At 45.5% G+C, this 12,522-nt stretch overlaps 1 protein-coding gene across 1 annotated transcript in view; it reads right to left on the reverse strand.

Moving 5' to 3' along the window:
* The window catches only part of PGBD5 (piggyBac transposable element derived 5), a 263,507-nt gene that overhangs the window by 37,616 nt on the left and 213,369 nt on the right, over window positions 1-12,522 (reverse strand). The window contains exon 6 of the mRNA XM_088472489.1: window positions 7,097-7,202. Within this exon, the coding sequence (XP_088328615.1) occupies window positions 7,097-7,202 (106 nt within the window). The remainder of the gene's footprint in view (window positions 1-7,096; window positions 7,203-12,522) is intronic.

Raw genomic sequence — 12,522 nt, forward strand, 5'->3', positions numbered from 1 at the left:
GACTGGAGTGTACTTTGGGGGTTACAGCACCCTTTAATGGTCAAGCCAGCCGGCCCTTTACTTATGACACAGGCGCACGCTTGGCACTACTTTGTTGATGCACGTGCGGCTGCTGCGCACACAATTCACAAACACAGAAAATATATATTTTTTTGGTTTGGAGTGTACTTTGGGGGTTACAGCACCCTTTAACGGTCAAGCCAGCCGGCCCTTTACTTATGACACAGGCGCACGCTTGGCACTACTTTGTTGATGCACGTGCGGCTACTGCGCACACAATTCACAAACACAGAAAATAATTTTTTTTTTGGTTTGGACTGGAGTGTACTTTGGGGGTTACAGCACCCTTTAATGGTCAAGCCAGCCGGCCCTTTACTTATGACACAGGCGCACGCTTGGCACTACTTTGTTGATGCACGTGCGGCTGCTGCGCACACAATTCACAAACACAGAAAATAATTTTTTTTTGGTTTGGACTGGAGTGTACTTTGGGGGTTACAGCACCCTTTAACGGTCAAGCCAGCCGGCCCTTTACTTATGACACAGGCGCACGCTTGGCACTACTTTGTTGATGCACGTGCAGCTACTGCGCACACAATTCACAAACACAGAAAATATATATTTTTTTGGTTTGGACTGGAGTGTACTTTGGGGGTTACAGCACCCTTTAATGGTCAAGCCAGCCGGCCCTTTACTTAAGACACAGGCGCACGCTTGGCACTACTTTGTTGATGCACGTGCAGCTACTGTGCACACAATTCACAAACACAGAAAATATATATTTTTTTGGTTTGGACTGAAGTGTACTTTGGGGGTTACAGCACCCTTTAACGGTCAAGCCAGCCGGCCCTTTACTTATGACACAGGCGCACGCTTGGCACTACTTTGTTGATGCACGTGCGGCTACTGCGCACACAATTCACAAACACAGAAAATAATTTTTTTTTTGGTTTGGACTGGAGTGTACTTTGGGGGTTACAGCACCCTTTAATGGTCAAGCCAGCCGGCCCTTTACTTATGACACAGGCGCACGCTTGGCACTACTTTGTTGATGCACGTGCGGCTACTGCGCACACAATTCACAAACACAGAAAATAATTTTTTTTTTGGTTTGGACTGGAGTGTACTTTGAGGGTTACAGCACCCTTTAACGGTCAAGCCAGCCGGCCCTTTACTTATGACACAGGCGCACGATTGGCACTACTTTGTTGATGCACGTGCGGCTACTGCGCACACAATTCACAAACACAGAAAATAATTTTTTTTTTGGTTTGGACTGGAGTGTACTTTGGGGGTTACAGCACCCTTTAACGGTCAAGCCAGCCGGCCCTTTACTTATGACACAGGCGCACGCTTGGCACTACTTTGTTGATGCACGTGCGGCTACTGCGCACACAATTCACAAACACAGAAAATAATTTTTTGTTTGGTTTGGACTGGAGTGTACTTTGGGGGTTACAGCACCCTTTAACGGTCAAGCCAGCCGGCCCTTTACTTATGACACAGGCGCACGCTTGGCACTACTTTGTTGATGCACGTGCGGCTACTGCGCACACAATTCACAAACACAGAAAATATATATTTTTTTAGCACTTGGGGGGAGCACCCCTGATGGACAGAGCACCCCCTGGACAACACTACAGCACCCCTTTAGGACTGGGACACTGCACAGGACTTTGGAGTGGACACAGCCCCTATGGAGAACTGACTGCACAACACAGTCCAGCCAGCCCCTTTGGACTTTGAAGTAGTGGACACAGCCCCTATTAACAACAGCAGCACAGCACAACACAGCCAGCCCCTATGGACTTTGAAGTAGTGGACAACAGCAGCACAGCACAGCGCAGCGCAGCACAGCACAACACTACTCTGCACTACACTACACTACACTGCTCAGCCAGCCCTAACTCCCACCCTCCCTCTTCACTGTCCACAGCCGAGTGAGAAAATGGCGCCGACGCGGGTACCTTATATAGGATCCAAAACCCGCGAGACTCGGAAGGCGGGATGATGACGTTTTGCCTCGATTTCAGATCCGAGTCAGGCAGGAAAAGTCGAGCCTGACTCGGATCTGCCTCGGATCGGGGGGGCTCGGGGGGGTTCGGATTTCAGAAATCCGAACCCGCTCACTCCTAATATATATATATATATATATATATATATATATATATATATTAGCAAAAGGCTTGGCACTCTTTCACCTGTGATAATCAGTGGGTGCCCTCCGCTATGAAAAAGACACAATAGGCAAACAGAGGCAGCGGCACTCTCCCAGTAAAGAAAGTATAGTCAGGTTAGGAATAACCTATAAAATTTACTTCAACGTTTCAATCTGTGAAGATTTTCGTCAGGAAGCCCTTCCTGACGAAAATCTTCACAGATCGAAACAAAGTAAATTTTTTAGAGGCAATCCTGCCTCTATTTCACGTTTCAAGCATCGCTGTTTACTAAGCCCTGCAGGCCATCCAGCAATCCTGTTTCACTACTACGTTACAAAGATCACTGTCTACTAGGCCCTGCAGGCCATACAGCAATCCTGCTCCTTCACCACGTTTCAAGCATCGCTGTCTACTAGGTCCTCCAGGCCATACAGCAATCCTGCCTCTATTCCATGTTTCAAGCATTGCTGTCTACTAGGCGATCCAGGCCATACAGCAAGCCTGTTTCACTACTACGTTACAAGCATCGTTGTCTACTAGGCCCTCAAGGCCATAGCAATCCTTCTTCTACACTATGTTTCAAGCATCACTGTCTACTAGGCCCTCCAGCAATCCTGCTTCTATATCATGTTACAAGCATCGATGTCTACTAGGCCCTCCAGGCCATACAGCAATCCTGCCTCTATTCCACGTTTCAAGCATCACTGTCTACTAGGCCCTCCAGGCCATTCAGCAATTCTGCTTCCATACCATGTTGCAAGCATCACTGTCTATTCAGCCCTCGAGGCCATCCAGCAATCCTGCTTCTACACCACGTTTCAAGCATCACTGTCAACTAAGTCCTCCTGGCTATCCAGCAAGTTTACTTTGGCCTGAAATTCTATATTCTATTTGACTGTTTAATTGTATCAGCTCCTTACTGCACCTTTGACTTGTTGTGTTTGTACTGGCCCTTCAGGTCTGCCATTTTATTTACAAAGTAAACTGCCATGATTTTCATATACTGCTTTTGTCTGTTCTTTGATGAGCCTCCTATCTCCAAAACTTCCATCTCGGTCCTAGCATTTGCTAGAGGATCGTAATATTGGGAGATGATTGGGTGAGGGCTTTGTAGGTGAGTATAAGAACCTTGAAATGGGTTCTGAAGGGAAAGGGGGTCCAGTGTAGGGCTTGAAGGAGAGGGGAGGCAGATGTAGAATGTTTGGAGAGGAAGATGAGCCGAGCAGCGGCATTGAGGACAGATTGGAGTGGAGAGGTGAGAGTTTGGGAAGCCAGATAGGAGGAGGTTACAGTAGTCCAATCTGGAGATGACCAGTGAGTGGATGAGGGTTTTAGTAGCATCCAAGGTGAGAAAGGGTCTAATCCTAGAAATATTTTTGAGATGGAAACGGCAAGTCTGCGAGAGGTGCTGAATGTGTGGTTTGAAGGAGAGGGAGGAGTCCAGGATAACTCCAAGACAGGGGCTAGAGGAGATAGTTGTGCCATCAATTGATAGTAAAATTGAGGTAAGTGAGGTTATGCGGGAGGGTGGGAAAGTGATCAGCTGTGTCTTAGACATGTTAAGTTTAAGACAGTGCTGGGACATCCATGAAGAGATAGCAGAGAGAGTTGGATATGTGGGTGAGGATAGCGGGGGAGAGGTCAGGGGAGAAAAGGCAGATCTGAGTATCATCAGCATAGAAATGATATTGTAGGTCAAAAGAGTTGATGAGTTCACCTAAAGAGGATGTACAGTATCTAGGGAGAATAGGAGAGGTCTAAGAACAGTACCTTGGGGAATGCCTACTGTTAGTGGATGTGGGAGGGGGAGAGGAGCCATGAGAGAAGACAGTGAAGGAACAGTCAGATAGGTAGCAGTACAGCCAGGAGAGGGCAGTGTCACGTAGACCAAGGGAGTCAAGGATTTGCAGGAGGAGAGGGTGGTCCACAGTGTTGAAAGCAGCAGAGAGGTCTAGGAGAACGTACATAGAGTAGAGGATCTTGGATTTGGCAGCAAGGAGGTCATTGCTGACTTTGGTGAGGGCAGTTTCAGTGGAGTGGAGAGAATGAATAATGGTAAGAGATTGTTTGCCTACTAATACTGATATATACGGGTATTGTGTAATTTTTGCTTTTTATTTATTTTATTCTTATTTAAACATTATATTTACTGGCAATAAATTCCTTTTTTTATATGCATATATTAACTTGTGCTATATATTTTTTTTGTATTATATGATATGATATATTAGAGATGCTTTCAGTCAATTCTGAGTCTGTTCATTGCCCGAAATGCCATAGCTCTTCAGCAACATTTCTACACAATTTCTGGGACTGTGGCATAATCAAAAAATTTTGGAATAAAATCATAGTATTCATTAATACCAAGTTCCAATTACAGCTTAAGCCAGACCTGGCAGCTTTATTGTGGGCTAATTCTGGTAACTGGAGATTGGGCAGTGAAGCGAGTAAACTTTGCCCTTTTCTCACAGTATTAGTAACTGTGGTGAAAAAGGTTATTTTACAACATAACAGAACCTCACCTTCCATATCTACTGTTACTCAAATGTTATTGAAATTATTATTCTATGACAGACACTCTACCTTGTCGGCTATGAAAAAGGAGTTGTTAGATTTTATTGTAAATGGGGTGTATATATTGACATGTTGAGTTCTGACACCTAAACTCTGATTTTGAAACTGTTCAAACCTATTGACCAGCACTTACACAGAATACTACTGCTATAATCTTGATGGATGTTGTTGAGTCTCTATTAATCTTAGTGTGTTTTCAATCATTTGCTCGATCTAACTATAGGTTTAATTTCAATTCACTCTGTCCTCTTACTCCCCCCCACCCCCCGCATTCCCTCTTGTGTCATTCCTTTGTGTATGTCATTTTCTTTGATTTATGTATTTGTCACTATAAACAATTATTACTCTTACATCTAAAGTGTCTAATCTCAGGTAGCTACTGATGGGTGCAACAGTGATTGATGGTACTTGAAGGTCTATGTTTAATTCTTTCATTGGATCTTTCCCATTTCTTACATAGCATCAATGTCTGAAATGGTATAATGTTAGATTTACATTTTGTACCATTACTGTCATGTATGATTGTTACTTCTGGTTTGTTTTACTGTTTAGTCCCTTGGCTGGACCACGGTCCTCTACCATCATTGTCAGGTTCATTCGTTTGGCTACTACAAGTATTGTCGTCTTTTCTGTTTACTGATATCTGCTGTCTCACACTGTTTTGTGTTTATTTTTTGTAAATGCTTAATAAAAATATATAAAAAAAAAAAGGCCGGCATAGGACAGCATGACCGCAGTGCCAAGATGATCATTGTTCCCTGCAGACCCTGTACGCACTTACTAAGCACATGCCCAGGTCATGCCCATAATCTGCTGCATCACACTCTACTGCATATGCCCAAAAGACAAGAAACATCTGTGAACATGCGGGAACACTGATTGACACATGCGCACAAGACATTCGCTTTCTATGGCGTATACGTACTATGCCGATAATTGCTCCTAACATGCTCACAAATAATTCCAAACGACTCTGAATCAGGAGCATAGTAACCTAATCTTTCACATTTTTAGTAATGATCCTCTACTTATCGCAATGGTTACCAACCCTTAGCTACAGAGGGCCTGATTCAGAGGCACTCGCTGTTTGCGAGCGCTCGCTCTGAATCAGGGCGTGTTTTTTTTTTCTGCCTCCAGGCCACTCGCTAAGCTGTGGGTGACCACCCACAGCTTTTGTGGGCAGCCTGGTGATGGTCGCGATTATGGCAGCTCTCGCAAGCCAGAGTGGACCCTCTGCTCTAATAGAGCAGGAAGTCCACTACTGATATCACAAGTGATGTCAGTAGGGCTGCCCACAAATGCCAGGCGTTCCTAAGGGAACGCCTGCGTTTGTGCAGCCACCCCCCCTCCCTGCCTACAAAACGGGGAGAGCTGTCAATCAACATCGACAACTACCCCATTGCAACAGAGCTGCCGTCACAGTACGGATCTCGCACATGCGCATTTGGGGACCATCGACCCGCTTGCGAGCGCTGTGCGCTCGCGAGCGGATCTGAATCAGGCCCTGAGACCCAGGTGTCACATTATGATTTTTTTTTTTTGCCATTTATCTAATTATATTTTGGTCAGTTGGCATTCTATGTGCATCATATCATTAATATTTATTTTACCATTATAAAGTAAAAAACGTGCTCTTTGTTTTTCAATAATTCAAGGCACAGTTATCATTGCTTATTTGTGAACTTACAGCATCTTTGGTACATTCTTTTCAATACAATGGCGTCTATTTACTAAGCCTTGGATGGAGATAAAGTGAACAGAGATAAAGTACCAGCCAATCAGCTCCTAACTGCCATGTCACAGGCTGTGTTTGAAAAATGACAGTTAGCTTGGTTGGTACTCTGGGCCTCATTCAGAGGCGGTCGGAGGATGCAAGCGGTCGCTCAGAAACTGGGCGGCCACTTGCATCCTGACCGGCCGCCTCTGTTGCGGTCGTTAGGCTGTGAGTTAACACCCACAGCTCTAATGACCGCTCGGGTGATGGTCGCGATGGTCAGAGACGAGACCCTAGGGTAGGGTCTCACCTGTCGTAAGCCCCAGAGAGCCTGACAGCTCGCTTTGGAAAGAGACCCGCTACTACGACTGGCGCTGTCGGTCGTAGCGGGTCTCACGCATGCGCATGAGGGAGCCGGTTCCCTCGTGCGCATGCGCACTGGCAAAACATCGAGGCGGCCGTGCGGTTGTAGACCGTACGGCCGCCTCTGAATAAGGTCCTCTATCTCTGTCCACTTATCTCCTATCTCCATCCAAGGCTTAGTAAATAGACCCCAATATCCATTTTTGGAAGCAAACTAAATGCAAACTAAACTGTTTAGGTACATAAAAAATCATTACACTTACATTATTGAAGGCTGATTACTTACTTGCTATACTTATCATCATATTTACAGATGTAGCTGAGGTGAGCAGCAAATGCTTCAACTGCCAATGGACAAGGAATCTCTCCGCTTTTTCTTTTTATAATGACTCCTGTAGTGAGAAGTAGAGAAAAGAAGTATCTGTCTACTTGTCTGTCTATTTATTTATGTATCATATATGCACACGTAACAACGTAACAACATAGGATTACAGCAGCATATTGGGTGTAGTGGTCACAACAATGAGGTATTGAGTTCAATTCCCATATATGGCTGATGTGTGTGTAGTTTGTATGTCCACCCTGTGTTTGTGGGGCTTTTCTCCAGGTGCTCCAGTTTCCTCCGACACACCGAAAACATACTAGTAAGTTAATTGGCTGTGGGTGCTTACAACTCAGAATCAGGCCCTGTGGAGTATATTTACTAAGGTGCAGGTTTATAGAAGTGGAGATGTTCCCCTTAGCAACCAGTCAGATTCTACTTAGCATTTATCTAACACTTTCTAGAAGATACTAGCTAGAATCTGATTGGTTGCTATGGGCAACATTTCCACTTCTATAAACCAGCAAAATATACCCCCTAGTGTGCATTATATAAATAACTGATTGTAATCATAGGATGTCCACAGCAACTTGCTTTTTATTATGCTGAAGTTTTCATACACATCTTTACACCAGCTTCTGTTTTATCTTTTATTCCTATTGAGCATTTTGCAGTATGTGGCCAATTCTGAGTTGCCGGAACTATGCCCACACTGTGGACCTCATTCAGAGTCGGTCGTTGCGGCCGCACGGTCGTACGCCACCGATGTTCGCTAAACTGCGCATGCGTAAAATTCACAATGCGCGTGCGCAAACTAGCTATTACGATCAGAAATTGCTCTCTCCTTCAACTTAGCCAGGTCATTAGTTTGAGTGACAGGATGAGGCGTTTGTGGGTGGTAACAGGGGAAGGTGCTTGTGAATGGGGGAGTGGAGATCCAAACGCAGGCGTGCCTGACTATGCTAACGGCGTTTTATGGGAGTGCATAATTAACTAAGTAGTGTCATGGCACATGTGACATGGGAGGTTTTTACACTGACTTGATCGTAGTGCTTAAGAGAGGGTATGGTCAACCTTAAGGTCTACGACCAGCTCCGATGGTTCCCGATGGTCTCGATTGATCCTTATATGCCTGGAGATGACGTGTAATGGGAACGAGAAGGGGGCGTATTTTTAGTCTTACGGCCGCATCCTCCCCTCGCTCGTCCAGCTAACGATCCCATCTTAACGACGCAACTTGCGAGCGCTTCATTTGCATATCCGGCCCCTTTTACCTTACAACCATGCGGCCGCAACGACCGACTCTGAATGAGGTCCAGTGTGTACAGAACTGAATACACATATACACTAACATCTCAAGTTGTATGCATCTATGAAACTGTACTGACACTATCCATATGCTTGGTATCATAGACATAATCATCATGAGGGTGCACTTGCACCAGCTCTATACTTGGTGAAAGAGATCCACCTGTAAAGAAGTGTATCTTAGCATGTATACAGCTCTGCATAGCCCACAATTGCAACTACATGCCCTTACTAAATGTAATCTATGTGTGAACACCCCACCCTGTTAACACGCCGTTACCCCCTTCAGTAGTTAGTGGATATGCGACTAACTATTGTCACATATCCACTAGTGCACAGTTCATAGCCCATGAAGGGCTGTTTGAGAGTTGTGTGCAAGTCAGGAAAAGCTGCACTTTTAATGAGGATATTCACCTGACTGCGGAGTTGCAACCTGTGCCACACTTATTAATCTTCTTGTGGAAGTAGCCATCATCACTATCAGCGTGCACTTGCACCAGTCCTAGGATCTATTTGTACATAAACTCTGCATAATCCGAAATTGTGACTACATGGTCACAAAATACCGTCATGCAATTTAGTATATGTGCAAATTCCCACTGCCACCCAGTTACAACGTGTTGCATGTGCTTGGCTATTGAGAATGCACAGTGCTAAAGATCGCATGTGTCTAGGTGAATAAGTGGAGATTCTCAGAATTCTCGTAGCTTAATACCTATATAATTATTTAAGATGCTTTTTAAGTGATGAACACTTTGTAATTCTGAACAGTTTCATGCTATACAGTATGAGCATATGTTGTTTAACTCGGACTCTTCAATTAATTTACATGCCTTTTGTACATCTGATAAATATTGTTATACACATACATTTGCATAACAATTTGTACCTAGTTTCTGAGCTATCTACAGTATGTGAGAATTTAACCTCAGCATCATTGGTCCTAATTGCCTTTGTTTTAGTTTTTACTCTATTGACATAGCTGGGACTCTGATTCTAATGCAGGCTAGCTTTTATATATATTCATTAAGGGTATATAACTATAACTGTCAGGAGTAGTCAGATATAGAGACAGGAATAACAATACTCTCGGTTCTATCACTATTCCTCATACCATACAGTACATGCAGAACTTCCCGGGATGTCCAAAACCCAAGGAATGGAGCCTACTCTCTCGGATCTCAACCTCTTCCTCTTTGACATAATTAACTGGGAATCGCATCATTAAGCCCTTCCCCAACTGTTTCATGCCAGGATCTCCTGGAGAGGAGGTTAATGACTACTGAGGAGCTGTTATTTGTAACAGGGGCTTGATCTATTGCACTCACAGGGTGCCAGTGATAATCTTGATTTGGAAGTAAGTTTAAAGGTGGAAGCATCTTGCAGATATTTGCAGACTGCACATGTGCCAGTGCTATTCCATGCATATGCACACGGACATAGGCAACTGGGTGTTAGAAGTCGCGGACATAACTTGTTTCCTTCCAGCAATATACCTTCATCTGCCAGTATTTCGCCTGGGGTCTTTCCGTCGTTTGCTAGGCGATCCGGACGCCACATGGTGTCACGTGTGAACACAGCATGATTGTATCCTTGTCTTATGTGTTCACGCTGGCCTTTTGCTGCCTCACCGACCATAGTGTTTCCTTTTGGATCCTTTGGCTCTGCTGCATGGTCAGTGTTTGTTCTTATTCCTTATTCCAAGCGGACCCTTACTTACCAGCTTCCACGCTTCGGTTTTCAAGCTGCAACTCAGACTTCCACGCCGTATCAAGCTGCTCTACCAGCTCTCAAGCCACACCATCAGCTCCCAAGCTGCACCACCGGCTCTCAAGCCGCACCACCGGCTCTCAAGCCGCATCTGCTCTCAAAGCCTAACCACCTGCTCAAAAAGCCGCATCACCAACTCTTAAGCCACACCACCGGCTCTCAAGCCGCACCACCGGTTCGCTAGCCACACCGGCTCTCAAAGCCTCATCACCTGCTCACAAAGCCGCATCACTGGCTCTCAAGTCGCACCACCGGCTCACAAGCTGCACCGGCTCTCAAAGCTGCATCACCTGCTCACAAACCCGCATCACCTGCTCTCAAGCCGCACCGGCTCTCAAAACCGCACTAACTGCACACAAAGCTGCACCACCAGCTCTCAAAGCCGCATCACCTGCTCACCAAGCCGCACCACCGACTCTCAAGCTGCACTACCAGCCCTCATAGCCACACCATCGGCTCAAGTACGATACCAGCTCTCTAGTTATCACCAGCTCTCTAGCCACACCATCAGCTCTCAAGCCGCATCACCGGTTCTCAAGCCGTACCACTAGTTCTCAAGCTGCACCACCGGCTCTCGAAGCTGCACCTTAGGTTCTCAAAGCCACACCACTGGCTCTTTTGCTACACCATCAACATACCAGTTGCATCAAAATCTCCGGCTGTATTAGTCACACTATTTCCCATCAAGCACCTACTCTCTCACATGAAACTCTGGTCTCCCTAGGTAATCTTTGTAAACCACTACTGCTCTGAGTTTAAGTCCAGGCGGCCAACAGTGAACATTATCAGTTCTAATGGAACAACGGTAGGCTGTTTTTGGTGGAAGACCTCGCTAGCTTGAATTCTAGGGGGTTTACACAGTATGGCCTAGCAAACCGTAACACTGGGTGACTGCTGTGCAGATGCACAGAACAGTTCCACCTCATGGGATTGTGACTTACGTGCTTGTTTCAGACAAAGGAAGGAGATGGGACACCTGTTTATTATGGACCTTTTGGGTGGGTGTAAGTGACAGAGCTATTTAGAGACTTGCCCCAGTGAACACCCAAATTTTATATGTTACTTGCATCTGATCCATTCTATGTATCAGAGCAGTAGAGGTTTTTCATGGAGGGCTTATTATGAAGAATTTCCTCATAAGCAATACAGAACAGTAATAATGTTGTTTGGGTGAAATTTGTCATGCACTATTTTTGAACAATTTAGCCCTTTCCTCACTGATGTGTTGAGCAAGGCATGGGGGTCATATAATAGCTAACTGTCTTGATGACTTCTAGAGTATTGATCCTGAGGATTCGGGCAGATTCAAAACCTTGCTTTTCCTTGTGTTCACTTTCACTCCTTTTGGGGTTCCTATAGCTCACAAGAAGACTAAGAGACCCACTTATTGTCTTTCTTACCAGTTTATCAAGATCAATACCTTGGCCAATTGTTGTCTGTTGCCGGGGGACGAGGTTCTTAAGCTATGTGCAGTAATCGAGTATTGTGTGGCTGCAAGGAAAGTCACTATGCGTCAGGTTTGCTCAACCTTGCTTGGAAGATCATTTTGATTGGCAGGGTGTTCTGTAGGAAGTTAGAGTGGCCACTGAGGCTGCACGATTTTATTCATTTGTCATCTGGTTTCATTATTGTTTCTTGCCTCAGAGCTTTTTAATTCACAGTTCCAGTTGTACACAGATGCTGCTTGGTCCACAGGTATTGGCTGTTACCTGTTACCTTGATGGAGCCTGGTGTGCAGCGCCTTGGCCTCCAGAGTGGGTCAGCAGGGGACTCACATGACATATGCTACTGTTAGTTATTCCCCATCATTGTTGCATTGGAGATACAGAGGTGTCCTCTTACATCCTTGCCGGATGCGCTACAAATGTGTGCACGCATCAAGCCATGTGGTTACCCGCAGCTGCGTATGCTACAGTACGCCATGGCGTGCACTGCGATTGCACCATGAAATCCTATGGGTTTGCGGGTGTAAATGAAGTGCGCGTATCTGCTCACGGATGCATGTGTATGTAGCAAAGATGCAAGAGCACATATCTGTATTATGAGGTGAGAGGTTGAGAGATAGCAGTACAGTGCCCTATTGGGATAACCTCAGTCCATCTCCTGGAGGTGTCGCCTCCTCTCTCAAGCCATCTTCTACAGGTGTCACCCACCTGTATCCCCTCTCAGAGCATGTGTCTCCCAGCCTCGCTGCATAGCTTATGCATGTGTCTCCCCCTCTCAATCCCTCTCCTGCATGTATCTCCCTCTTTCAGTCCCTCTCCTGCATGTATGTCCCCCTCTCAGTCCCTCTCCTGCATATATCTCCCCCT

The sequence above is a fragment of the Taudactylus pleione genome, unplaced genomic scaffold (genome assembly GCF_031769625.1).
Source record: "Taudactylus pleione unplaced genomic scaffold, aTauple2 ptg000125l, whole genome shotgun sequence".
Taxonomy (NCBI): domain Eukaryota; kingdom Metazoa; phylum Chordata; class Amphibia; order Anura; family Myobatrachidae; genus Taudactylus; species Taudactylus pleione.